At 40.6% G+C, this 26,552-nt stretch overlaps 1 protein-coding gene across 1 annotated transcript in view; it reads right to left on the bottom strand.

Annotated features, from left to right (window-relative positions):
• Positions 1-2,265: 2,265 nt before the first annotated feature.
• LOC137135753 (tight junction protein ZO-2-like) overlaps positions 2,266-26,552 on the bottom strand; it is a 56,432-nt gene continuing 32,145 nt past the window's right edge. The window contains exons 8-23 of the mRNA XM_067520300.1: positions 22,811-22,916; positions 21,818-21,930; positions 21,011-21,074; positions 20,591-20,741; positions 20,341-20,449; positions 17,589-17,808; positions 14,790-14,974; positions 13,684-13,779; positions 13,510-13,589; positions 12,902-13,112; positions 12,711-12,811; positions 10,392-10,610; positions 8,779-8,886; positions 7,259-7,759; positions 7,057-7,142; positions 2,266-5,653 (exon numbers count right to left, since the gene is read on the bottom strand). Coding sequence (XP_067376401.1) covers positions 5,509-5,653; positions 7,057-7,142; positions 7,259-7,759; positions 8,779-8,886; positions 10,392-10,610; positions 12,711-12,811; positions 12,902-13,112; positions 13,510-13,589; positions 13,684-13,779; positions 14,790-14,974; positions 17,589-17,808; positions 20,341-20,449; positions 20,591-20,741; positions 21,011-21,074; positions 21,818-21,930; positions 22,811-22,916 — 2,495 coding nt within the window. The 3' untranslated portion in view covers positions 2,266-5,508. The remainder of the gene's footprint in view (positions 5,654-7,056; positions 7,143-7,258; positions 7,760-8,778; positions 8,887-10,391; positions 10,611-12,710; positions 12,812-12,901; positions 13,113-13,509; positions 13,590-13,683; positions 13,780-14,789; positions 14,975-17,588; positions 17,809-20,340; positions 20,450-20,590; positions 20,742-21,010; positions 21,075-21,817; positions 21,931-22,810; positions 22,917-26,552) is intronic.

The following is a 26,552-nucleotide window of genomic DNA, read 5'->3' as shown; positions in this document are numbered from 1 at the left end:
AACTCACCTGTGTTTGATGTTGCACCTGCAAAAGCGGTGAAAATGTTTTTCCAACTACTTACAGGTGAATAATGATTTGTTAATAACCATTTCATGATCACTAAAGTATTTACAAAAGTCTATATACTCGGCTTTCATGTCCACTACAGGCACCACGTTTTCCAAATGGCAATACAATGGTTTTGGTCATTCTCTGCTACTGGTACAAACAACCTATAGATCTGTGTTTTACAGGATGATAGTATCAGAGGCACATTTGAGAAATAGCTAACAATAATAAGTGAAATAACGCTGCTTTTAGCTAATTCTTTCATGTGCATGTGAGTATGCATTATTTCAAGTATGATATCAGTGTCAGACTGCATATTTGTTGGAGTCAGTTAATGTGATTTTTACCTGAACATGTCTGTTTGGGATATTGGTTACTCTCTCGAATTGTTATTTCTGAGGATGATAATGTCTTACTTTAGCCTATAATTTAGTCAGTTATCCTTTTGCTACTGTACACACCTTGTTCTACACTCGGTTATAATCACAAGCCAAGCACCTACTTCCTGACTCCATGTGTGGCCAATGTCAGTAGAAACTGTAGTAGTAAAAGTAGTATTAAAACTACCAGTACTCAATGCAATCAATAATTTACATTCAGCCCTTATTACTCTGCAAGAGCTTCTGTTCATCCTGATGTCCTGAGGGGTGTATTTGACTCCAGTTTGTCTTTTGGACTTCAGCCTGCAACTTTATCCATTAGCGATTAGTTACTGACTGCACACCTTTTGCCGAACCCTTGTGTTTTACATTACTCGTTCTGCCCGAGCCAGTCGAACCAGAGGTCAAACAAGACGTGGACATGCCCCTAGCTTGGAAGCTAGTGGTATCCTCACATTGTCCTTCTTCTTTCTCCTCAACACTAGCATTAGATCAAGTATCAGTACCTCCTGCTAAACAGTGCGGTGTCAAATCTCTGCAGTCAACCTTTGAAGAACTATTGATCTTCCAGTAGGTTTAATACCTTACTGCAGGAACAAAAGCTGTCTTATAATTATACCCTGCTACTCAAATGTCCTGCTCTTTCTTTCATTCACTTATGTACACATCTTTATATAAGTTAAATGCATTCAGTTTGTCCATCAGTTTATTGACCTGATAAAGTTGTTACAAGTTGTCTTCAAGCTATATTTTGATTGATATATATTTGTAAATATACTTCATTATATACTATTATTATATACTTTATTATATACTTATTATATACTTTATTTCTTCAAAATAAAAAGGTCAGGGACTGGGGTCAGGTGTCGGTTGTTGTGCCGAAATAGCTCAGTTGGGAGAGCGTTAGACTGAAGATCTGAAGGTCCCTGGTTCGATCCTGGGTTTCGGCATTACACCACCTCTGTCTGGCGTACGATGCCATGAGGCCCCTAACCTTTGGGGCGGCTATAGCTCAGTTGGTAAAGGCAGTTGCTTACGGACCACAGGGTGAGTGGTTCGATCCCCAGCCCTGGCTATATGTCGAAGTGTCCCTGGGCAAGACCCTGAACCCCTAACAGCCCATTCCCCCTCCCCAGCGATGCAGTGCCGGTCCAAGCCCGGTAGAAATTGGGGAGGGTTGCGTCAGGAAGGGCATCCGGTGTAAAAACTGTGCCAAATCAACATGCGGACAATGATCCGCTGTGGCGACCCCGAACTCACGGGATAAGCCGAAAGGAGAGTAGTAGTAGTAGTAGTAGGGACTGGGGTCAGGTACTGGGGTCAGGGTTCAGTATTGACATCTGTGTATTTCTAACACCGTTGGTTAACAGTAAGCCAGTTTGGTGACACTGATGAATCACTGTGGATCTGTGGAGTCTCTGAGCCTCTAAAACAACTTGAACCCTTCACAGACTAATGGATTTCAGCCTGGTATTGTGCTGGATGTGGTAACAAAGCGGGTGAATGCTTTTTGCCACAGGACTTGGCATCACATCATCTTTTGTGATTTACACAAAAAGAGAAGTAATCAGAGGATGAGAGGTTCATGGCACAGTATCCACCACCTACTACTACTGTTCTTATGATCATGTGATCATCTTAAAATACACTGTGTATGCTGAAACATTTACTGGTTGCTGACAGTGTGTTTGTGGCGTGATGGTGCTGTGAGAGAGAGACCGAATACACAGGTTTGTTCCGTGCAAACTGTATAATGAAGCTTTAGTCCGATGCAGACTAATCACCTAGATAGTTTAGAGATCCGTTTGATAAAAAGATCACAGTATGAACATGTGGTTAAGACGTTTCATTTTATTTGGTGTTGTAAGGTGAAAACATGGAATAACTCAGCAGACACAGTCCAGTCATTCTTCTCACTCTAAGACTGTCTTATTGTAAAATAATCCCCCACCATGACACAGCAAAGCAAACTGAATGAGGTCAACGCCAGTGACACCACTTGGTAGCACTTGGATTCTGACAGTAAGCACTTTGTAACTTGTGTGGAGGTAAAGAATGAGCTGAGATATACAATCAATTTGAATGGGACTCCACTCATTGATACTGATGGTGGAGCCCAGAACAAAGAGCCTGAAAGGTTCTGCGACACTAAGTGTCCTTCCACATGCCATCACATCATACTAGTCATCTGAACACAATAAACTGCCATATTTTCATAGAAATAAAATGTTTTTTTCTCCACTCTGTGGATGACTGATAGAACACAAAAATTATTCTGACAGGTCATTAAAGATTTTAATTTGTTGTTCTCCATGTCTGGTAGCGTAGCGGAATGCAGAACGACGTGTGTGTGTAATGTCTCTGGTTTGTCTGGTGGAAGAAGAGAAGCTGTGTCTCAATCAAGAGCCTCTCTTTGGACAAACACAGCTCATGGTGGTGTGTCCTTTAGGAAAGGCTGGATAAGGGCCTTCAGGACCCTGCTTTATTCATCTTGAGGTCATGTGAAGGGGTTCTGTGTCACGTCTAGGCACAATGCACAATGCCCCCTAGCCAGTTCATCCAACCATTCCTATAGAGGAATTCAAAGGATAAGGCTGGTGTTATTCTGGATTTCTCTTACTCTAATTTTTTTTTGTCTCTAAATACTGTCTGGTTCATTTTGAACACACAAATCTGTAAAAAGTCTCCACAAATATATAGGTTTGCTTTATAGAAAAAAGCTCAGCAATTTCCTAATACAGCTGGACAATGCAGTTTTGTTCTCAAATAGTCAAAGAGCAGAGAAAAGTGCATTCGATCGAGAATACAGGAGTTCTAATGAATATTTCATGTGGTTCAATAGTTCTTAGACAACGACGTAGCTCTATGGCACAGAGGAAAAGGGCTATTTTCTTACTATGATACATTCAAGTTGCAACATTAAAAAGTAAAGAATATCACCAACCTTATGATTTACTGCGTTGTTGGCATGGGCAGTGATAGTCAACACATACTGAAGAGGGCACCACCCGCATTACCCAAACTTTCCAAGAGAGGAAACTCTGTTAAATCATTTGTGGCTGACAGCAATGACTGATGAGCCCCAGAGATGGCAAAATTAAAAGCGATTGGAATCTTAAGGCTCAGTCACACCAGAAAGTGGAACACCAAAGTACCTTTATATATATATGTCCTAGTAAAATAGGTAGTGGTAGCAACTCAGTGACTAGTTGGAAAACTCTTGCAGCTGGCAATCTAGCTCATGGAAGTATTAAGTAAGTTTGTTGGGATGTGGTAAGTCAGCCTTGCTTCCAATTTATATGGTCAACCATGGTCAACAATAACAGTGGAAACCATCCCCTGTGGCCCAAAAATGCTAACATGCCACGGATGTTTTATGAGGACTAAAGACAGTATTGCCACTCACATGTTCAGCCAGTTTTTCTGTTTTTTGCCAACACTGCAAAGTACCATAAAAGACCAATGGCCCCCAATACTGTGGGGTCCTCAAGTACCCCTGTCTTGCTTGTTTATCAACCTACGATCAGTTGATTACCAGGATCAGGTGTGTTTGGTCAATCAAGAGCTGGAAGATAGCATCTTAGATGAGGAGAGGAGGAAAAGACAAAGTGAATGGGTATCGTTACACCTGATCCTGGTAATTAGCCCTGGGTAGAGTAAAAAGGTTGGTCATCACTTTAAAAAAGTACATTTATTGTGGTGACGCCATCACAATGTAAAGTCTATCGGCCAGGTGGGAAAACTACGAAAGGCTACAAAAGGCTGAAGCAAACCCGGAAGCTGGAAAACTTTTTTGGCTCCTGCGCCAGGTGAGCAGTTTTCACAAAGTGACTTTGTGCTACCTTTTGATGCAATGCTAAGCCAGTAGAAACGTGGTAAAAGTCAGTCTAACTTGCTAATGACATTCAATTAGCAATCTGGTTAGCATGGTCTCTAACAGGACAGCGGTTGACTTTTGTCTCTGGCACATCATTCATTGGCTAATGCTTGCATGTCAAAGCTCATCCGGACTGAACCTGCCACAAAAACTTTGTGCAGAAATACATCCTCCCCGCAAGTTTGCTCACCCATTGTGCAGATTCCACTGAAGCTGGAGTGACTGGGCCTATAAAGATATTTAACCTCACATCTGAGGTGCCAGGTTTTTAGATTCTCTTAATTGAATTCCAGATCCAACAGAGTTTGCTCCTACTAATGGCAGATAAAACTAGCTGAGGGGTGTGTACTGTATTTTTGTGGGTTTGTTTTGTCACATGAGGTGACTGCAGACAGTACAGTGTGTGTGTGTGTGGGGGGGGGGGCAGCATTAAGGTTTTGGTGTCACTGGTTCCCTGGTTTCCCTTTAAGCTTGACAGCAGCAGAGGTTATAGTCCAGCTTGATGGCTGAAGGGCAGAGGAAAGACAACCCAAAACTTGTGGGTTTACGAAAGTAAAAGGCACTTCAAAAAATTGTAACAAATTCCAGTGTTACTAGATAGAATATATATAGATATATATAGATATATATATATATAGATAGATATATACTGTTATGTATACACAGGCATTGTCATATAGGGAGGAATGTAAAGACAGAGTATAAACACTTAACACACTGTATGTAATAATATATACGCAACCTTTGTTGATTGCCGCTGACAGCAATAGGAGCCTCAAAAAAGAAGGGATAGATATGATAAAGCGCATCAGGGTTTTGGGGTTCGTTGAGGTTTCTGTGAGGGCAAAACTCTTGGCAATTGGTTTCAGTTGCTGTGCACAAACTGAAGAGTTGCATAGGCAAGAAAACAAGTGGTTCCTGATCACTCAGTTTTCACCATTTAAAATATGTACAAAAGAAAAAAGAAACTAATAAATACAGCATAAGAAAAAGTAAAGTGTGTAGAGTCGAGTGTTTGTATCCAAACGGATTTTACGGATTGCTTTAACTTCCTCGAAGCAAAGAAAAAGTTCAGTCAGCTGCTGACTTGTGCAGAGCATGATGGAATGGTAAGTGTGTACACAGATTGCATGTGCAGTGCATTTGTGCATGTATGTCCAGGAAGAGGAGGGTGGGCACAGCTGTTGTGCCTGCTGACCCTACAATTCAGTGTCCTGGTACTGGTGGGAGTTAGCAGTGTAGTATCCTGGTGCTGTTGCCTCCTCTGGGCCCTCTTCACTTGGGTAGAAAGGACATCCCTCCCTGGAGGACAGAGGAGTCTGGAGTTCAGGACGGGAGCTGGAGCTGGTGGGACACAGATAAAAAAAAAAAAAAGCTTTGCTAAGTCCTGAAAACGTCTCAAGACGCCTGCTCGTTAGGCATAACAGTTGCAAGATAAGCACTCAGGGCATTTACTTGAGTAAATACAACCCCTGCAGCAACAAATATTAACGGTTAGTTTTTGTAACGTTCTTTTCATTAAATGCTGCTTTTTTTTTCTCCAGAGACATTTTTGTTGATCAGGCCAAGAAAGTTTAGTTCATTCAAATCATAACTCCGTGGTCAAAGGCATTATTGGCATATCCACTGATCTTTCTGCGATTTTTATTTCCCTTGCCACAGTTAGAAGGTGGTAGATACCTGATGTAGAACTTTAAGCACAAGGAACTAATCAAACCCGAAGCTGCAATAAGTTGCTATTGAAAAAAAGAAATATAAACACTTACATAGTTTTACAAGTTGCTACCACCCAGACCTCAAAGGTATGAATTTATACCTCTCTCTATCTGTATACATCTTCCTACTGTTTAGTTTAGTTGATATAATCAATATGTTTATTAAACATAAATTACCATAACAAACAGAATCTCTATGCATAGTAAATATCCAGTAGAATTAGGTTGTGTTTACTATATACAGTATGTCAATTGTAAATGGTCTGCACTTATATAGTGTTTTACAATGTTTGTCATTCACCTATTCACACTCGCAGACCAATGGAGCTGTTGTTCACCTGGAGCAACTAAGTTGGGGTTCAGTGTCTTGCTCAAGGACACTTCGACATGTGATCAGAGGAGCCGGGGATCGAAACCAACCATTGCGGAATTGGTGGAGCCAATTCTTGTGCCACTGTCACCCCAGTGTGGGTAAATTGTATTGCATTGCATTGTTAACAGTATAGGGTGAGGGTGTCTTCTCAGCACCTAGATGAATACCACACTCCCTTTGGTTAAGCTTTGGTGATATAATATATTGCACATACAAAATATTGAATGGATCATGCTTTAGGCTGCAGACTTCGATCCGCTCAGCAAGCTGCACAGCATTACTGTGGAAAATAACGGGTGCCACACACAGCATGAAAGGTCTTCTGTAGCATTTTTGATAACTCTGCTGCTCATAGGACTGTGTGCTGTAGTATTAAAAAGCTACTTGTTAAATCCAGTAAATGCCACTAACAACAGAACTACAATTTTCAGTATAACAACTTTGGTAAGACATTATGTGTCTGTTGGCTGTCTCTCAAATGTGTTGTCATATTGTTGATGGAATTTTCTCTTTCTGTGAGAATACAATCCTGTCAGGCTGCCGTATCAGTCACATCTTGTAAACTGAAAGATAAGCAAACGCTGAAGAGATTCAAACATGCTAACAAATGCACTCACAGTGAAGGCTGGAAGCAATCGTACAGCAGCAGTACACCTTACCCGATCGGCTGTGGGCGACTGTGATCCAGCTTGGCTGTCTTCAGAGGGACAGCATAGATGTCTGGGTGCTTCTGAGCAATTTCCAACTGGAAACACAGACTAGATGATTAGTTTGGTATCCCAGCCAAAATACAGTTTCTACTTTAAAAATACACTATCATGGCAAGGAATCCTCTCCTCACTAACATAGAACTGTGCCCACCCTGGCATTCTGCGCCTCCTGGATTTCGAGCACCCTTTGGGCTCTGGCAAAGTGATCCATCTTCTCAAAGGCTTTGAGCTTCCCCAAGAAGGACCTCGTAGATGGATCCTCTGCATAGTTTTCATCTGCCACCTCCTCGTGCTGCCTACAAGCTACGATGGCTAGACTGGGCAGAGCCACAGGTGAGTGAACTGCAGCCTCTGTTGTGCTCCTGCTGCTGCCGGGCTTGGGTGAAGCAGGGGGCTGGATAGGTCCGAGGTGTCGCAGTTTGCCAAAGGAGTTGAGGTGGTGAGCTGGAGGCAAGGGTGGTGGACCACAGGAGGCAGATGAACGGGAGATGGGTGGTGGAGGGTCGTTATTGCTGCTGGCAGGGCTGCTGCTGGATGGGGAGTCGTAACTTCGGCTGGAGCTGGGGGGTGGGGGGTGGTGTTGGCGGGGATGATGATGCGGGTTGATGGAGCCTGATATGAGGATCAGCTCATCCCTCAGAGACATTTTGACCTGACCAAGAAAGGAAAGTATTAGAGCCACAGTAATGGGCGGTACTCACAGTACGAGCTATGAGAAGCAAAACCATGTAACAAAAACTGTTCTGCACAAACGGCTGCCACTATCAGCAAACAGTGCTGGTGTCCAATTACCCAACACTAAGCAAAAACTGTAGACTGCAGGCAGTAAGGTGAGTATTAGCAACTTCATGTGATGTAATATCTTGTTCTATAGGGATCATTCTTATGTCTCCCTGGTTATTAAGTCCTGTCAACATATATTACACATTCAGATTTAAGCCTCATCTTAACGTATTGGATCACAATTTCTGTTTTATAAAAGGTAGAAACATTTTTAACAGTTTCTTCAATTAGTGTTGCCATTGAGGCCTTTAAAGCATATATGTGGGGTTTCCACATTCAAGAAAACTTGAGCACAATATTGCTAATATATTGGATTTATTTGAGTTTTAGCGTCTGTATAGAGATAATTTTATATATGAATAATATAGAAAATGAACTAAAATTAATTGATTTTCAACTTGCTTCCTATAGTTCTGGTTCTGGAGATGACATATTAATATAGTAATAAACTTCCCTCTGCTGTCCATGTATTAAAATAACCCTGCTTCCAGCTGTTCAGGACTGATGATGTCTTGACTATGAAGGTTTTACTCTTGGTCAAGCTGCTTCTTCAGAACTAATTCAGATGACATGACATCATCTGAACTGATCAACTTCTTCAGATGATGTAATCTGGAGTTTTCCGCTAGACATAAATAGATTTTTTTAATACAGGGAATTCAGAGGGACGTTTAACATCATTCATATGCATATTCTGCTCAAGTCAAAAACGGTTGAAGTCACTCTTTAATTAAACCAAATTTACAGTTAAGTTTGCTGTAATAAAGTGTAAAATTAAAGTACTGTGCACGTGTGCGTAACAAGACCAACAGCCCAAAGCCCTGTTTCCAGAGCTGCTGTAGGTGGATATTTACAGCTGTAGTCCAAAAGGCTGCATGTGTCCCTCACCTTGCTGTCCTGTAAGAAGACAGGTGGAGGGCTAGACCTGTTCAGGAATTCCCGGCTGGTGATTTTCCTCATGCGACTCCTGATGTCCGGACTGTATCTGCGCAAGATCTACGCACACACACACACACACACACACACACACACACACACACACACACACACACACACACACACACACACACACACACACACACACACACACACACACACACACACACACACAAACACACACATTAGACACACTCGGACAGCATTGTCTTTGCTGGTAATTTGGTTTGCTTATGTACAGTATAACTACAAACACTCTAAAACAAATTCTAGATTAAAACACCTTGTAGATTCTAACCGCTTTACAGATGCTACTGACAGCCGTGTTGTGATGTGATGGCAGATTTGGGGCTGTAACCCCCTGCTAGCACTATAGATGGCAGCATCATCCAACGAGAGACAGGAGACTTTGAGCCTGCATCCACTTTGTGTGTTTAGGACATAAAGATGTTGGTCAATGCCTCAAAAAGATACAGGACTGGTTCAGACCAAATACAAATAAAGAGAGTTATCTGGAATAACGGGGACAATGAATGATCACTTTGACAGCAGAAAGCTTCAAGATTGTTAGTTAAGAAATGCTGGAAAGCAACTGAAGCTATTGAAAAAAATTGTATTTAATTGTTTTTATTTCCAGTTGGTTTCCAGATTTTATTTTTCAATGTGCCCCTGGTTGAAAACCAGACTTGAAATCAGTCCACTCTGCTCCTAGACATCCCTCTCCTTGCTCTGCTACACTTGGTGTAAGGTATTCTCATTATGAAAGCAAAATAAATAAGACGCTCCAAATCTTATCAATCGAGCAGACATTGCGGAAACTAGCTACTGTGTCCTAAAACAACAGTTGGGTGCCCATATAAACACAGAACAAGTTTTTACTTTCTGTAAACATTCCTGCTGTTAATACAGGATTTGTATCTGTTCCAAAATATATAAAAAGTATCACGGACTTAAACTAACGTACTCTTTATGTTACTTTCCATGCACTGCAATTCAAAGAGGAAACACAAAATATTATGCTGTGATATAATACCTGCACTCTGCTTGAGCTTAAGATACTCATCTAAATCTATATCTCCATATAGGTACCTGACTACTGTTCGAAGATGGACATGAAAATGTGTGAACATATCCTTTAAAGAGCTGCTATTATGGCCCTTTATGACTCATTATTATTATATTTGTGACTTGATATTTGCCTTCAGATTTCTCTTCAGCTATCTTTACAAATAGGCCTGACTGCTCTCTGTTCTGAAGCAACCTACCATACATTTTGCATTATTCATGAGCCTCTCGTCTGATAGGCTGGAGGTATGGCCTTCACATTCAAGCGCACTGGGTGAGACCATGACTTAAATAATAAATGCATGTTCTGTTAAGCTGCAGCTGCAGGTACGTAATGGAAGCTGCTGGTGACGTAGACAGAATAAGCCGGTGTAAAACAATAATCCCATCTTTATGATTCACCGGTGTCAATAGAAGTATTACCATGAACCACTTTGTTTAATTACAATCAAATTAACTGGTTCCAGTTTGGCGAAAGCTTGTGTGTGTTTGACTCTGACCTCCTCAGCTGTCACAGGTTCAGAGGAGCGGCTAATGGCGGAAATGTGCATCATCTCCACATCTGGCTCATTGTCAGTGTAGGCTCCGCCCTCGTCTGCGGTGTCATCCATGTCAGAGGTCAGCCGGCTGTCCATGCTGAGGTAGTCGGCAGACATGGCGGACAGGAAGGACAGTCGCTCCACGTCCTGGCAGTCCAGGTCACTCTCTACTCCCTCCAGCTAGAAGAGACACATGATGGATCTTGGGTGTACAGGAAGGAAGGATGGACAGACGGATAGTACAAGAACAAGAGAGAAGAAAGAAAGACAAACAGAGCCGAGCTGTAGAGCACTACTGGCAGGAAGTAGGAAAACACAGAGTGAACATACTCAGAGCGCCCACACAGGTGGCTGCTATGAAGGTGACTATGGACTAATGAGACTGATTAACAGTAAACTCTACAGTACAGTACAGTACAGTCAGTGTCCAGTTTATTAGGTACACCAGCCTACAACAGTCCTGTAACGAATCCTCAACGAAAGTGATACTGTTCAGTTTGTGGCTTGGTGAACTCAGTAAACTGGATACTGAGAGTAAACATCATACAATACACTATAGTAAACCAACCGTATAAACATACTCTTACACACACCCATGTGCAGTCAGGACCATATCTGTTTGAACAGGGCCACAGTTTTTATAATTTTTGCTCTGTAATAGTGGATTTAAAATAAAACCATCAATAATTACTCAACATGCACCAAAGCTGTAGACTGTCCACTTTAATTTAAAGGTTTCATCAAAAGGATTGGACAAACCATGCTGAAATTACGGGCATCGTCGTGACCCCCCCCCCCCCCTCCTCATTTTGGTGGCTCATAAGTATTGGGAGGGTTGACTCCTTAGCTGTTCCATGGCCAGGTGTGTTTAGTTTATTTATGAGTAAATGATAAAAAGGTTTAGAGCGTTTTTCTATATTTTGCATTTGCATTTAGAACCTGTTGTTATTTAATTTTCAAACTACAGTCTAAGATGCTGTGACTAGCAATGTGACTAGCAATGAATTAAGCCATGGTTAGACTGAAAAGTTTTTTTTTTTTTAAACTATTGGGTACAATTCTTTAAAAAAAAAAAAAAAAAAAGAACACGTTTGAAGGTTGGAAAACCACAGAAAATAACTGCTGGAAGTGACAGAAGAATTCCCAGGAAGTGGTCAAAGCAAAGCCAATAATCAAGAGAACACTTGGAAGTAAATACAGAGGGTGTAAACCATTGTTAAATCTAAAAAAACAGGAAGAGAAGATTAGAGTTTGCAGAATATACGACAATAACTTAACTTACAGCAGTAAAAAGGGATGATAAGTGGGAAAAGGGAATTGATCATGATTTGCAGCTACCACCTCATCTGTGAAGCATGGTGGAGGTGGTGTTATGGTGTGGGCATACACAGTACAGCATGTACTGCCAAAGGGACTGGTTCTCTTGTGTTTATTGATTTTGTGACTGTTGATAAAAGCAGCAGGGTGAATTCTATAGTCTTTAGGCCTATACGCTTTTTAAAACCTATTGAACAGTGCTTCACAGTGAGGATGGTCAATGACCCATAGCACACTGTGAGAACCATTTTAATGTTCTGCAAATAACAAATCTATCACCTGACAGGGATTCAGCTGAACTGCATTTCACCCGCTGAGGCAAAACTGAATATGCAGGAAATAAAAATATGAAGCGAGCTATAGAACAGAGCATCACTACTGTAGTAAAGAAACCCAACATGTGGTGATATTTAATTATAGGCCTCGAAATGGAGGCCTATAATTTAATATGGGTGTAATTTTGACCCAACCAAACCACAAAATTAAAGCTGACAGCCTTAACATTAAGTTTAATTTCAAATCCACTTTAGTAGTTTACAGAGTTAAATGATGAAACCTGTGTCACTTCCCATTTGCATGCGTACATGATGATATACTGTTGAGTGTAACTGTGTTGTTACAGCTGTGTCTCATACTGTGGCAATGTAAAATACTTTTTGTGCTTAGATGGATGTGGGTGTGTCATACTGACATAATCTAAATACAGTAGTCCCTGTTTGAAGGCTGCTGGCCTCAGTTGTTTCTGGAGTAGTAGAGGAACAGCTGATAAAATACTGCTGACATGAGGTTTACTTAAAGCAGAAACATGGCTCAACAATATGAGTCAAGTGGTAAAGGTGCTGATATTGACATCCGTGGGCTGAAGATGCTTGATAGAACTAACAAATGAAACAATGGTCATGATGATCATAAAAGCCCTTTTAAACGTGCAGTACATGTGTGTATGTGTTTTTTTTTTTTTACCTTGCCATCAGAAACCCAGACAGACTGCATCTGCTGCTCTCTGATGGTGTCTTTGACACTGCCATACCAGGCATCATTGGCTGAGTTCAGATCAATGGTGGCTGGGTGAAAAAAACCCATAAATCTTCAGCTATCATCGGTAAAAATCAACAACTATGCAGCTACAGCTACTGCATTGCTAATAACTATACCAGTGAATAAATGTAAGCAGGTCTTCCTCAGTTTGACGGCCTGCTCATAGAGTTTGCGGGCACTGCGATTGGAGCTGGGGATGATCCTCTGTCTCATGGCCTTGATGCCGTGCTTGGTGTCTGGGTTGAAGAAGATGACGATGGGGTACCACTGGGTGTAGTTCAGTGTGTCTACTGCCTTGGGCGTTACATCCAGCAGAGCGTGTTTGTCCTGTGTGGACAAAAGGAAACGGAGAACAGTTAATGGAGGTCATTGTCATATTTCTTTGTCTGCTATTAATAGTAGCTTATGATGCATAACGGTTTTCTCTCAACTTCTTGCATGTAAATCTTGCAGTGTGTTCAGTCTGTATTAGTACTTTGTCAAATCAGTATCTGCACAACTCTCACACTACACTACATTTAAGCCCTTACTATTATGTAGAGACATCCCAAGCTGATCTACAAGGCTGGCTTCATTGATTTTCAACTTGTTTCCTATAGTATTTTGCGGACCACATGTAGATGAATGGCATAAAACAGTGGATATCATGGAATGAATAACTCTTAAATACAGTAATCCTTCCCCAAAATGAAGGCGTTAGATAAGGCATAAATTGAGTAAGTACCTGCTCAATGATTTGTCGGATTGTGTTCAAACGAACCACACCTGAGGACTTTTCAGAACCTGCGTCTTTTGGTTCAGTTTCTAACATTAAAGGGCAGAAACAATGGATTTAGCAGAACATCAGGAAGGGAGAGTTTCATACACAAAATGTTGACAGAGGCTGGGATGAACTTACTGGCAATGGCAAACAAGTCGGGCATCTCAGAGGCCAGTCTCTCATTAGCAGCATCAGCGATGGGGCCAAACAGCACTACAGGACGCCTGAAACCAGCTGCGATGACACAATATCTCTTACAATGCTGCTCGCTGTTCATTCTGATGTAATATAATGGAATTTCTAAATTACGTCAGAACCACTCCGTCTCTTTACTACATTATTTCTGTACAGACAAGCCATTAGGTTTTGTTTGGGTCAGAAGTAAGTGAACAATAAAATAATAAATTAAAAGTGACTTAATTTGAAACAAACACTCAAAAAATTTTACCCCACTGGCAAAAACATGTCCTCATTTTCTCTAGTACAAACTACTGTAGAAAAAAATGGCAGCAATCAAAAAAATCTGGATTATTAGCTTTAGCTTTAAATTATTTGGATTTTTTTGTTAATTTATTATTAACATAAATGCAATGTCAACTATTCCTTTGGCATCTTTACTCAAACATATCTGCTGGTACCACATAGATGACCTTAAATACTAGTTATACTAATTTATCACTCACATAATTCATATTTAAGAAACCAAAAACGTGGTTAAACCTATCTGGAACAAGGTAATGTGATGAATTATTTTTCTCACACAAATATGCAGAGAGCAATTATTTCCAATCTAAAATAATAAGGTGTTGTAATAAGCCTGTGCACCATGTTTAACATTACTGCTTGTTGGCATCTAAAGTAATAGCATCATGTGGAAAATTTATTTGGAAACTACTCAAAGCTGTGTCAGGATAAACGTCTTTACCCATTTACTTATTTATTAACAAAAGACTTCAAAATCTAAATACATGAGAAAGTTTAAAGTTAACATAATAGTAATAGGTGAGTTAGTTCAAGCTACTATAAAACAAATGTTCCTCCATCATCAGGAGCAACAAAGATAGAACAGGAGTGTATAAAAAACAATAGTTTTCGAAGATCCTTCTTTATAATCCCTCGCCATGGTAAGAAAAATAAGGTTTTAGGTGTCTTTAAAAATTAACTCAACGAACAATGTTTGCCAGTATTGTCCTAATTGAAATGACAGTATAGTGCTTATGTCTAGAAGCTGACGTTTCGCCTACCTTCTCGCAGCACCACTCGTTCATATGCTGGGAAGCGGGTGGCCAAAGTCTGACTGCTCTGGTTTTCTCTGCTCTTCCTCAGGTCCTTTCTCTTCACAGAACGCTGGCCTCGCAATCGCCAGAAGTCAGCTCGATCGCCCACGACCACTTTATGGGAGCTCTGGACACTGGCCATCTGCTCCGCTCTGACATGGGGGACGAATATCTGAAATCTTTATTTCATTCATATACTTTTGTAAATCCCTTCTGGATCACTTGTCATTGCTCCAGCTTTTGCCAAGATTGCCGAAAAGTTCTCTCTCACATTGCAATGAAATGGAACTGCTCTTAGAAAAATATTTGTTCAGATTAAATATGATCCTGCCATCACAAAATCTGGAAAAGGGTCATTTAACAACATTCTACTACTGAGACCAGTTGATTTGGTTGTAAAAGTTGCTTTTACTTCATACTTTTTTATTCATCCTCTTCTTACTTCTGAAAGACTCGGCCTCTGTGGGACGCTCTTTTTATATCCAGTCATGATAATTATCGGTAGTCAAATAACCTTATCAGCTGTGAGGTGGTCCACCAATTGTTTTTTAAGCATTACTCAAGTTGACCAGTCTTTTATTGCCCCTGTCCCAGGTTTTTTTGAAACAGGTTGCTGCTTTTTAAAATTTCTCTTTGGCTGGATTGTTGTGAAAAGTTGTGACTTCATGTGACATCCACTGCTTTTGTCCTTGTTTTACCATCTACTTGAAAAAGGTTTTATAGAAGAAATCTTCCATAGTTACCATTTAAACAAATTCCACATTCTGATGCCCAGTATGAATGTGTGGTACAGTCCAAACACAACAATCATACCAGAGCACACAAGTGGGACACGTGTCTCACCAGTGACCGACAGTACCTCAGGGCTCTGGACCTGTAATTACAGTAACCCTCTTGGGCCAATTACGTGTCCCGTTACTTGAGCCCAGCTGGGATGTACATATTTCTCCTCAGTCCAGAGCTAGTGAAAGAAGCCTTGCATTGAGAAAGACTCACAGAACTAGAGGAACACATTGCACAGTCTATTCCACACATTTTTCAATCTTTTATTGTATTACACAAACAATTATATAAAGTATTTAGCAATAATGGAATAACTGAGGTTCTTCTTCTTTGTTAATATTTAAAATACTACAGGACACAGTGACCTTCTATTGTGTTCGTTTTTTTTTATATTTAACATCACCTAGGGGAAATATTCAAACACGCTTGACATACATCATATGTCTTGAAGGCTGCTGTGGTATATTTGAGTCACAGCCATAAAGCGGTGTGAGTATCAGAGTGACCTTGGTTAGAATTCTCAGTGGAGACTGACTGACTAACTGAATGACTACAGACTGGGTGGTAAGCAGCTTAAACGTACCAAGGCACAGAGCAATGCTGCTGTGGGGAAACATGACCACAAACCTGAAAGATCAGCCACTTAATCTAGCACAAAAACAAACATGTTTTTCATCTTGTGTGGCAAAATGCCTGCGGGTTGCTTTTATCCTTGCGAGATGACTGTGTTGCTGTCACTATTTGTAGCTAATACAGACAAGGAAAGACTAACATGAAACACAATGAAGTTGCAGCTCTGGCCTGATTTTGGCAGCATTTAGTGCTCGTATCACACAGCGGTGCGTCCAGTTTCCCTGCACCCATGTCCAAGCACTCCAACAGCTACGTCCCTGAAACTTCTACATGCACTCAAAGGGCATCCATATTATGGAAGAGGAAGAGTAGTCAGAAGCCTCTTACAGCCATCCACTGGAATTCAGACATTTTGAGACTTTTTTTCGGGTGGGTGTACAGTATGTGTGAACGCAAACACCCAAGTCTTGACACCCTGACTGAACGCAGCCAGCTCCCTAGTGCAAAGTCTGGAAGTAATACTCTGGAGAATTCACCATGAGTGAGGGGTTGATGACATCGAATTTCCTGCGAACTCGTTCATTCATACGAAATCAAGAACAATATCAAATTGGAAGGACAACAAAATTCATAAACTTCTGTCGGTAAGGACAGACTTGGAAATCATTAAACAAATACAAGGAGCGGCATGTTCCGGGCCCAGCTCGGAGTGGTGCCCAAGCACCACCCCTTGTCCAATTACATCAAGTAAGAACGCATCTCGCACGGGCTATATCCTGATGTTGGCTACATGTCTGAAAGGAAAACTCCAGACAATTCAGGACTTGATCCTCCTGACATTGTCCAGAGTTCATGTCTGAAACAGGCTAGAAAAGAAAAAAAAAGAGGCTGAATGAAAGAGGACAGAGGGATGATGAAGTACTACTCTCAAATATACCTAGAGTATGTATATAATGTTTACAGCAGGACAAATTAAGGTAACACAATGGTGCTGTCAAAGGTTTGAAAAACATAGATAAAGAGTGATAATGGAGAAACACGTAGTCTTCCACAAACTTGGACTAAATGTATGAACAGCTGTAGCCATGGCTTCAACACTAAATACCTGGATTCCAGATTCCAGCTGGAAGTCACAGGGTTCTTTTCTTTACCTCTGATCTCACGTGAAATGTTTGTGTGTGAACTTTTACTATGAGAGTCTGAGTACTGATGCTTAGTGAAAAAAGGTCAGTGTTTTGAATGTCCACGGTCAAACGCCCCCCTACTGGACAAACCTCCCACTGAGCTCTGCCATTCAAAAGGAAAGTCTCAGATGCTTTTAGAAAATGGGAGACGCTTACAGCCTTACAGAAAAACATAGCTCCAACAAGCTTTCTCTTTGCCTGTAAAGGTACCACCTGAAACCCCTACCTGCTCTTGTTGGGGATGATGCCCTTCTCCAGCAGCTGCTTGTCCTTGTCAACGCGGACTGCCAACCAGTTGCCGAGCTTGCCATCATACAGGGTGTCCACCACCTTGAAGATGTCCCCCCGGCTGAAAGCAAGGCTCTGAGGAGTCTCCTTCTCATACTCAAAGTGGGTCCGGATAAAGAAGGAGTCCCCACGTCCTGACACCAAGATATCATTATAGACTAGAGATTTGAGAAAGAGAGAGATAAAAACAGGAGACATTAAAAGAATAGAAATTTTTGGGGCAGCATTTGAAGAGCAAAATGAGGTTTAGACTAGTTCCTGCATCAACTCTCCCATTGTATCCAGGTTCGGGACAGGCACCAAGGTGGCCTTGATAGTGGGGCAGGGCCACAGCTGGTAGCACAGGATTTGATCCCGCAGCCTTCTGCATCCTAACCCAACGCTCTACCGATTCAGCCACCAGGCCCTTAACTACTAGCTAGTATATAAAACTTTATCATTTGGAGTAGTTTTTTGAATGTGTAATGTGACCAAAGTTTCACACATGGGTTACATGGCGATTATGAAGTCATTCCCACTGGCTCAACTGAGACCATGACGTGCAGTTTAAAGCTCAAAATCACAAGCATATGGAACTTTGAGCATAAATTATTTGGTTACGTGCACTTCCCGAAGGTCAAGAATGATCTCTCATGCTCAGATTTTTCAGCTTTATTTGCACAAACCAAACAACACGGACACGTTTGTGTGACTCTTGCATGTAAATACAATTTACAGCCTGCTCCAGGCTTCCTGATTTGATGCGTTTGGTCCGACAAAGCGCTGACCCAAAAGGAGCATCAGCAGCAACATTCATAATGTTATGCTACAGTTCACTGCTGCTGAGGCAGACTGGCTGCACAAGCACATATCCAGTCCACTTTAATTACACACTAACACTGACAAAATACATAAAACAAAAGCTTTTGCTTGTAGAAACATCTTCTAGTTGAATAGAGTTGCTCCAAAATAGAAATGTGAACAGTGGCAGTCCACGAGGCTTCACAAATTCCATGTCCATTAAAAATGTCCATTACTGTATTTGGGAGGACCCTGCATAGATTGTCAATTGTTCCTTTAAGTATTAAAGTATTTTATCAGTACACTATTATGCATAACTCCTGCTTTATAATTTATTTTGTGGTTGTTATTTTACAATTACAAAACCCCCTTTTTTTTTAAAATGGGCCTTTATGCAGTACTTTTGCCTTCTGAATGAAACACACCAAGTCCCATATGTTCTGAAAGGGTTGGGTTGGGGATGCCTGTTGGGTTCAGAGAACTCTGGACGCTCTTGCTATTACAAGTAAAAATACAGAATCACATATTATGCAGTGTTTAAATGTAAAAATGGGGCAATTATCCAAAATTCCTTCCTATCAAAAAGCAACATTACAGTATCCACAGTATCCAGACCATTACAATTCCCTTTCCATCTCATGACCTTTAACGTTCTCTCAGCAGTGCACGGCAGTGAAGAATCAGAAGATTTCATGTCAGGTCCATTCCGCTACATTGTGTGATGAGGTTTTTGCTTCACAAATAGATGTTTTCTAATTAAGAAAAGGCCAAAGCCTTTTAGCTTGAGGGACCAATGTGCACATTATATAACACAATTTGTGTTGCTCTCACTCATCCGATGTGTTCTTAAGCAGATCTGTGTGTGTGTGTGGGTGTGCATGTGTGTCACGGTTGGCTGAACTAAAACTAGGCTGATCTGGTCTATGAGCTTTGGGAAGGGGGGGGGGGGGTTGTAGCTGGTATCTCTGAGATAGAGAGACACTAGGGTGCTGAGGTGTGAGTGTGACAAGAGAAAATTGCGGGAGAGTACACTGTACACTGCATAGTCATTCAGTGTGGTCATTGGCTGAGCTGTGATATGCAGATGATGCCGGTGTTCTTCTCCTCTGTTTCTGTCAACTTATTATATACAAACGCCAAAGTCAAGTATGTCATGAATCCCCTTCTCTCTTGTCACAAAGCACAAGAAGATATAACTTTTTCCTAAATCTGATACTAAAGGGAAATCTACAGGGCCACAAAAGTCTAAACTTAACTACTTAGTATCATGAATGTTCTCAGCCGACTTTACACCAGTTGTGAATAAAGTGGAAAATTTTACCTTATAACAACCTGGATTTTAGCCTGTTAGGGTGAATTCACATTACATGCAGAACTGGCCCAAATCTCTTTTTTTTTTCTTTACAGTAATCTTGATCTAATTTGTTCATAGAAGTGTAAACAGCAGTGTGAACAAATCCAAATCCGATTATTATAATTTGGCCCTAACCAGACTCAGGTCCATACTCAGGTCTCGGTTTCTTTGAACGGAGAGGAACTGCGAAAACCTCTACAGAGAGGGTTAGATTGGAATTAACATCCCAGGTGTGTGCTTGAATACACACTGGCTGTTGTCATCACTCAGTGTCGGCTCCTCACAGTCACACAGGTAAATAATCATAGATGGAGACAGAGGTGCATGGAGAAGTGAGGAAACATCAGCTTTGTTCTTAGGCATGAAGAAGCTTCTTCTGAAGCAAAACTGGAAGATTTGCAACTAAGCAGTTTAGGAAGACACTGCACAAGTGATGTTGTTATTATTGTTCACTAATTTCGTTACTTCGCACATGTGAGGCAGCTTAGAACAATGTGTGTGTGTGTGTGTGTGTGTGAGTGTGAGTGTTACAGTGGTCCAAGAGGGAAAGTTTTACCATCAGGTTTGCTCTGGGCCAGGATTGTGATCACATCTCCTTTAGGAATCTCCAACAGGTAGAGCACTGCTTCCTCTCTCACTACACCTTGGAAATCAACATTGTTCACCTACGAGGAACAAACAAAAAAAGCACAATAATTGAACTGTTTGCTATCCCATCAAAACTACGTTACAATACTGTTGTAATGTGAACCAAGTCTTCTTTAAACATCTTATTTACATAAATCAGCTGTGTCTGGACTGAGTACCTTTAGGATCTGGTCTCCAACCCGTAGACCCTCTTCCTCAGCAGGACTGCCCTCTTGAACACCAGCAATAAAGATTCCCACGTCATTTCCTCCTGCCAGCCTCAGCCCGACACTGTCTCCCTTCTGGAAATTCACCATCACTGTGTTCGGCCTGCGAGAGGACAAATACATGCAGCTATTGACAATATGAAGCAGGCGAGCAAATGTACAAATGTTCCTTAGAAATCTGGTCCCTTCAAAAGGTAAATCTAATGCAGTTGTTGGTTCAATCCCTGTCCTGGAGCAAGACACTGAACCCCAACTAAGTTGCTCCCGGTGAGCGTTGGCCAGCTGCATAGTGGGGCTCATTGGTGATTGATTATCAACAAAACATAAATGGCGTGAGAATTAAAACACAGTAAAAAGTATGGAAAAACTCACCCATATATCTTTTCATCTTCCGGACTTGGTCGAAGGAGAATTTTGGGTGTGGTTGTTGCAGCAACTGTAGAAAAGAGTATGATGCAGAGTGGACTATCAGAGTTTAGAGAGGGGCAGCTCTTTTTATGTGACAGAAATTGGGTGTAATACTGTAATATGTGGTTTGTAGAGCACTCATCCAAGAACCACAGAGTCAGTGGCTCAATTCCTGGTTCAACTCTGTGTCTCTCCTGGCTACATGTCAAAGTGTGCTTGGGCAAGACACCGAACCCCAGGTCGCCCCTAACGTTTGCTACTTACTCATAAGTTGTTTTGCATAAAAACCTTAATAATTGACTGTAATTGTGAACTAAAACAACAATCACCATACTGGAGTCATTTTCTATGTATAATAATTTCCAAATCTATTGCAGATTTGACTGTGGTCACTTTTTGGTCCAAAAGCAGAGCTTAAAAAAAAAAGGTAGGAAGTATTTGACTTAGACACAAACATCACCGAATGGATTCTGGTGAGGATTCATGATTGTTATATGTATAAATAATCACTATTTTCCATGTGAACTTTATTAGATGATTGTTTTATAGTTTGTTTCTGTTGCCCCTATTTGGCAAAAAACAAATAAAAATAAATCTGTCTAAAGGAGCTTTAAGATTTTTCAGATGTTAAATCTGTCTCTTAGCCTTCAAAAAAAAAACAAATTACACTGTCAAACATTTAGTCCAATAAGCTGGAACAACTATAACAATTTATTGTGTTATGTCTAAGAGACAGGACCCTGCCACGGAAGATTGAAGTGGTTTGAAAACCTGGAGGCTCCTCTATGTGCGGTGTGTCCAGCTCAGCTGAAGCACGAGGGTCTTCGGGTACTCTGAACGGGGAGGCCATGGCTGACATCTTTGCTGTCCTCGTGGATTCTTCCCTGTTCCACAGACACACACATTGGACTCTGTAGCGGTGAGGACAGTCATTGACTGTCATCACATCTAACTGCCAAACCCCAACACTTACACAAACCTAAACCTAATTCTGACCTTAACTAAAAAGCAAGTATCAAAGATCAACCAGCATTTCGAAGTACTTAGGATCAGCTAGTATGAAACTAACCTTAGTTCACAAAAAACAGAATAACATGTACATACACGTAATGAAAGACTCTACAGGAACTACAGTATGTATCAGCAACTGATTAGCAGCTGAACAAGATTAAATAGTCTCAGAAATGAGAAAAACATTTAAGAAGGAGGAAGACAAATTGTTTAATTTCAGAAAGCTCTGATAAGCACTAATTGAAGTCTTTTGGGAAAAGTAAAACAAAAGTTTTAAAAAAGTTGTTTTAAGTCAGTATCTCAGTGTGATGGTTAATTTGCGACAGCAAGCATTGAAAGATATGTAATTGCATCCAGATAAGTTTCTATTCAGGTAAATGCGGGTATGTCAGTTGATATATTTGGGAAGTCACAAATATGTTATAACTTAATTTAACAGTGACATTTTGACAGGCAACATGTTTTCCATTAAAATATTTGATTTGACATTATTAAATTGTATTATGGTTTTGTTTTGAAAAAGATGTTGGTTCAGTTTAATAGAGAATCAGCTCACAACATCGGATACAACATGTAAACAAAACCACCTTCTTTCACAAACCTTAACCAATTCCTGGCTAAGCCTTTATTACATATAGTGATGAACTGATTAAGAAAAGTTGCCTCTGAAAATAATCCAGACTAGAAACCAGTTATGGTTTTAGGACATATTTTTGCTTTCAACTCCTCCACCCAAGCTTCCAGCCATCTTACCTGGGGGTGTCCCTTTCATTAGAAGAGTGGGAGGACAGGTCAGACTGCCGGGACCTCCTCTCCTCTGGCGGAGAATAAGAATGGTATGATTCCATCTCGGACATGTCTGACAAACAGACAGACATCTCAGTTAGACACATAGGCTGGTTTCAAGTTAAATGCGCACCACCACCACCACCAGTAGAAAAGAGTTGCCTCAGGAAGTCCCAACACCAGCTAATTACCATATGTGGCTAACTGAGGATTTTATTAGAAATGTTTGTCACAATTATGAGGTCAAATTCTGGTGCCACAACTCAGAACTCAAGATAAAAGCAGCTTTTACTTAAACACAATAAATGTATAGGCCAGTAATAATCAGGTTTTTTTTTTTTTGGTCAGATTTGTGTAAGATACCAAACAGTCTTAGAGACATGGAGGATATGCTCAAAATCTTCAAAACTTGCTTTTAAAGTATCCAGCAAGCAGCTTTTGGACTGACAGTATGAGGGGAGCATTGACCTCAGTGAGTACACATACTGCTTTATAAGTTAGTCCAAAGTGCTTACACCCACACACACACACACACACAAAGCCCAGGTTGCTCTCCATAGAGACTGCACGGCTTTAATTTGTTCCTTTTTTTTCTCTAGTCTTTGATTTGGCTGCTTTTATCTGTGTGGCGCTCAGTACACTGCTTTAAAGAGAGTGCGATAGGCTGGAGATGGAAGTTCTGACAGAAACCTGCACGCCAACAAACCGGGAACATTTGAGAATTCACAGGTGTGAGAAGACAAACACAGGAAACACATTAAAAAAAAAAAAAAAAGAGCAAATACAGTAGCAGTGAGAAATCTATTCTGAAAACCTCATACCATGACAAACCAATTAACAGCCAACAACTCTGGCACCTGTAACAGGACTGTTGCATCCCTTCATGGCTTTACGTAGAGCATTGGTACCTTTAATTGAACGGCAGTTATAGAATGGAAGAGGGCAGGAGGATGCTGGTTACTGTAGCTGGAGGTATGGCACAGCCCTGTTTCACCAAGTACCAAGCACTAGAGCGTGTTGATTAGAGTTACTGAAGTTAGTGAGACATTCTGCATGCAGGACTGTAACCAGAAAAATGAGAACGGGACAGCAAAATGAGGACAGTGAGGGAGTGCACACGATGACATCAGACAGAGAAAGGTCAAGATAATGAGTCAAACCTGAGACAACCCAAAGACAAAACTATTTCCTCCAGAGTTTTTTCTGTCTGACCTTTAGAACAATGGCCACTTGGGCTGGTCTATTCGGCTATGGCTCCATAAATTCTCTGGTCCACAGCAAGCTGTCTTCACACTATAGGGCAGATTAGATATTCCTGGTCCCTACAAAACCAATCAATGACTCCATAGCAATAGATTTTTCCCCCCCTCTTAGATTAAGATTAATTTTTCTTCCCATTCTTAAAAGCACTTTACAGAAACTTTAATTCTCCTCAACACTCTCAGAAAAATTTCAACCTCTATTTTAAAAAATTTTAGACATTAAACTAGTTGATGAACAAACAGGTCCCAACCAATCAGTCTGATTATGATGCTCTTCTGTTGTCAGTTATCAGTTATTTTAAGTTATAGTTCAGTAAGCCATCTACTACCAACTAGTAGGGCAGTTTTAGGAAGTCTCGGGTTTATTAATGATACATGTGGTAGTTTGGGGACATCTAATGGTAATTCCAAACCCTAACCAACAAAATGTTGTTCCTAGTTTGTGTTTTTGTGTTTAAATGTAACATAGCTATAGCCCTGCATTTGGTAATGTAACCATAGCGAAGGGCTGATGCATAGAAACATACGATAACCACTTACTGTGCCTCCTGGCATATAGAGTAGACACCTACTGAGACATATTTGTGGGCTGATAAAAACAGATAACTGGCCATTAATTGCATGTTGCCATTATCCAAAACTGGGCCATTTCAGTGCTGTCTCTCAAATGTGGGGAAGTGGACCCCTTGGTGATCTGCAGTTGCACACACACATGGTTTAATTTAAATAGCCCTAAAATTCTAAGATTAAAGAATTTGTATTTTGTGGTTTGTATTTTACTTCTTTTCGTTACATAAACTCTAAAAATTGCTTGGATCCAAATGTGTCACCATGCAAACCTATGCAACATTGTGCAATAACATTAGAGACATAAAGAAAACTCAAAATCCAATGAACAGATTTTGGCTAAGCACACAAGTGTTCTAACCTTTGCAATTTGAATGACCTTATAACCTTTCCCCCAAGAAAACTTTCATTTGAACAAGGAGTCTTTATCTCTTGCCAGTGCTTGAAGATGTGGCTCAGTCAACTACAGACTTTAACAAGATGTTACAGCTACTGTACACACATTTTTTGTGTTCAAATTGTTGCTTAAAGTTTCACTTGCTTATCTGGATACTTTTGGTTTTGCAGAAAGGTGCTCCATAACTTATCTTACTGTGGAGAGGGGCTGTCAAGGCCTCCATCAGGCTCCAAAAACAGCACTGGAGAGATATTTGCAAATCAGAGAATTCCAACAATTTCTAATTAGTTGGTTTTGCAGTTTTTTTTATTTATTGTAATTTCTAGACTTATACCTGAAGGGCTGTGCAGGGAATGGGGGAGCATAGCAGATGGTTGAGGAAAGCCCAGCAGAGCAGGGAAGAGGGAGGGAACACTGGGTGAAGAAGAGTGGATTGATTTCGACTCTCACGCTACAACTAGCTTAGGTTGCACATCGTATTGTAGCTTCAACTATTATGGTTTTGGGTTGTACCTGTGATATTATTTTATTTGTTTTATCAAGTTGACAAAACTAGTTCCATTATTCTGGAAAGTGATGTAAGGTGATGGTGACACATAAAAATGTGTTTTTTTTTTTCTTTCAAATAAACCTCTTTAAGTAGATGTGTGGGGGTGTGACATGAGACTGTCTGTGTAAAATGAAAATGCAGGGAAAGACAACAGAGGGATGATGAGTTTGCAAGAGCACCTGGATAAAAAAAAAAAAAAATAGTACGTCGCTACACTGTTAGAATAGATCATTAATGTGTTATTACACTAAAAATTAAATAAACATCTTACCCACTTTATGAGCCACTCTTTGTCATGCAACATTCTGGATTCACAAAAATAGATCATCAACCTTTGTTGGGAACACCATGATTCATGATATACATGTGACAGTATTAGAGAAGGAAGTACATTCACCTGAAGGCATCTAACAGGCTCCTACTACGTTCATTTTTCAACTTCTGCACTTAATGAATCACACAATTCAAAGTACATATGGATTAAAATATGTTTATTTAATCAGGAAAAAAATTTTTTTTTGTATTAAAAACTTAAAAGATTTAGAGCAGTATAAAGAGAAGTGCAGGGTGTGAAAGCTTTACAACTTAGTCAGGTTGTGTCACAGCCACTTTTACAGCTTAGAGAAAAGGCAACATTTTACACATGCTGTGTCTTGCGTGGTCCTTCATCTAAAAGTATGACATATTATCTGGAAGAGAAAACACAGACAAACAATGCACTTTTGAGAGATTAGAGGGATCACCTCTGTGTGTGGCACAATGAGCACGCTGAAATCAGTATGATCAGTTCAAGGCACCGAAGGTTTTTCCTATCACACGTCAAGTCCGAAGTAAGACCCTGCTTAAAGCCTGAACTCTTTCACAGTAGCTGCACAAAATCAAGACCGCTCCACTTTCAGGGGGGTATTTTTAACTTCCTACAGTATCCTTCAA

The sequence above is a fragment of the Channa argus genome, chromosome 11, assembly GCF_033026475.1.
Source record: "Channa argus isolate prfri chromosome 11, Channa argus male v1.0, whole genome shotgun sequence".
In the NCBI taxonomy this organism is placed as follows: domain Eukaryota; kingdom Metazoa; phylum Chordata; class Actinopteri; order Anabantiformes; family Channidae; genus Channa; species Channa argus.
Note: the sequence above shows the minus strand (reverse complement) of the source record. Positions and strands in the feature narration are given on the sequence as shown.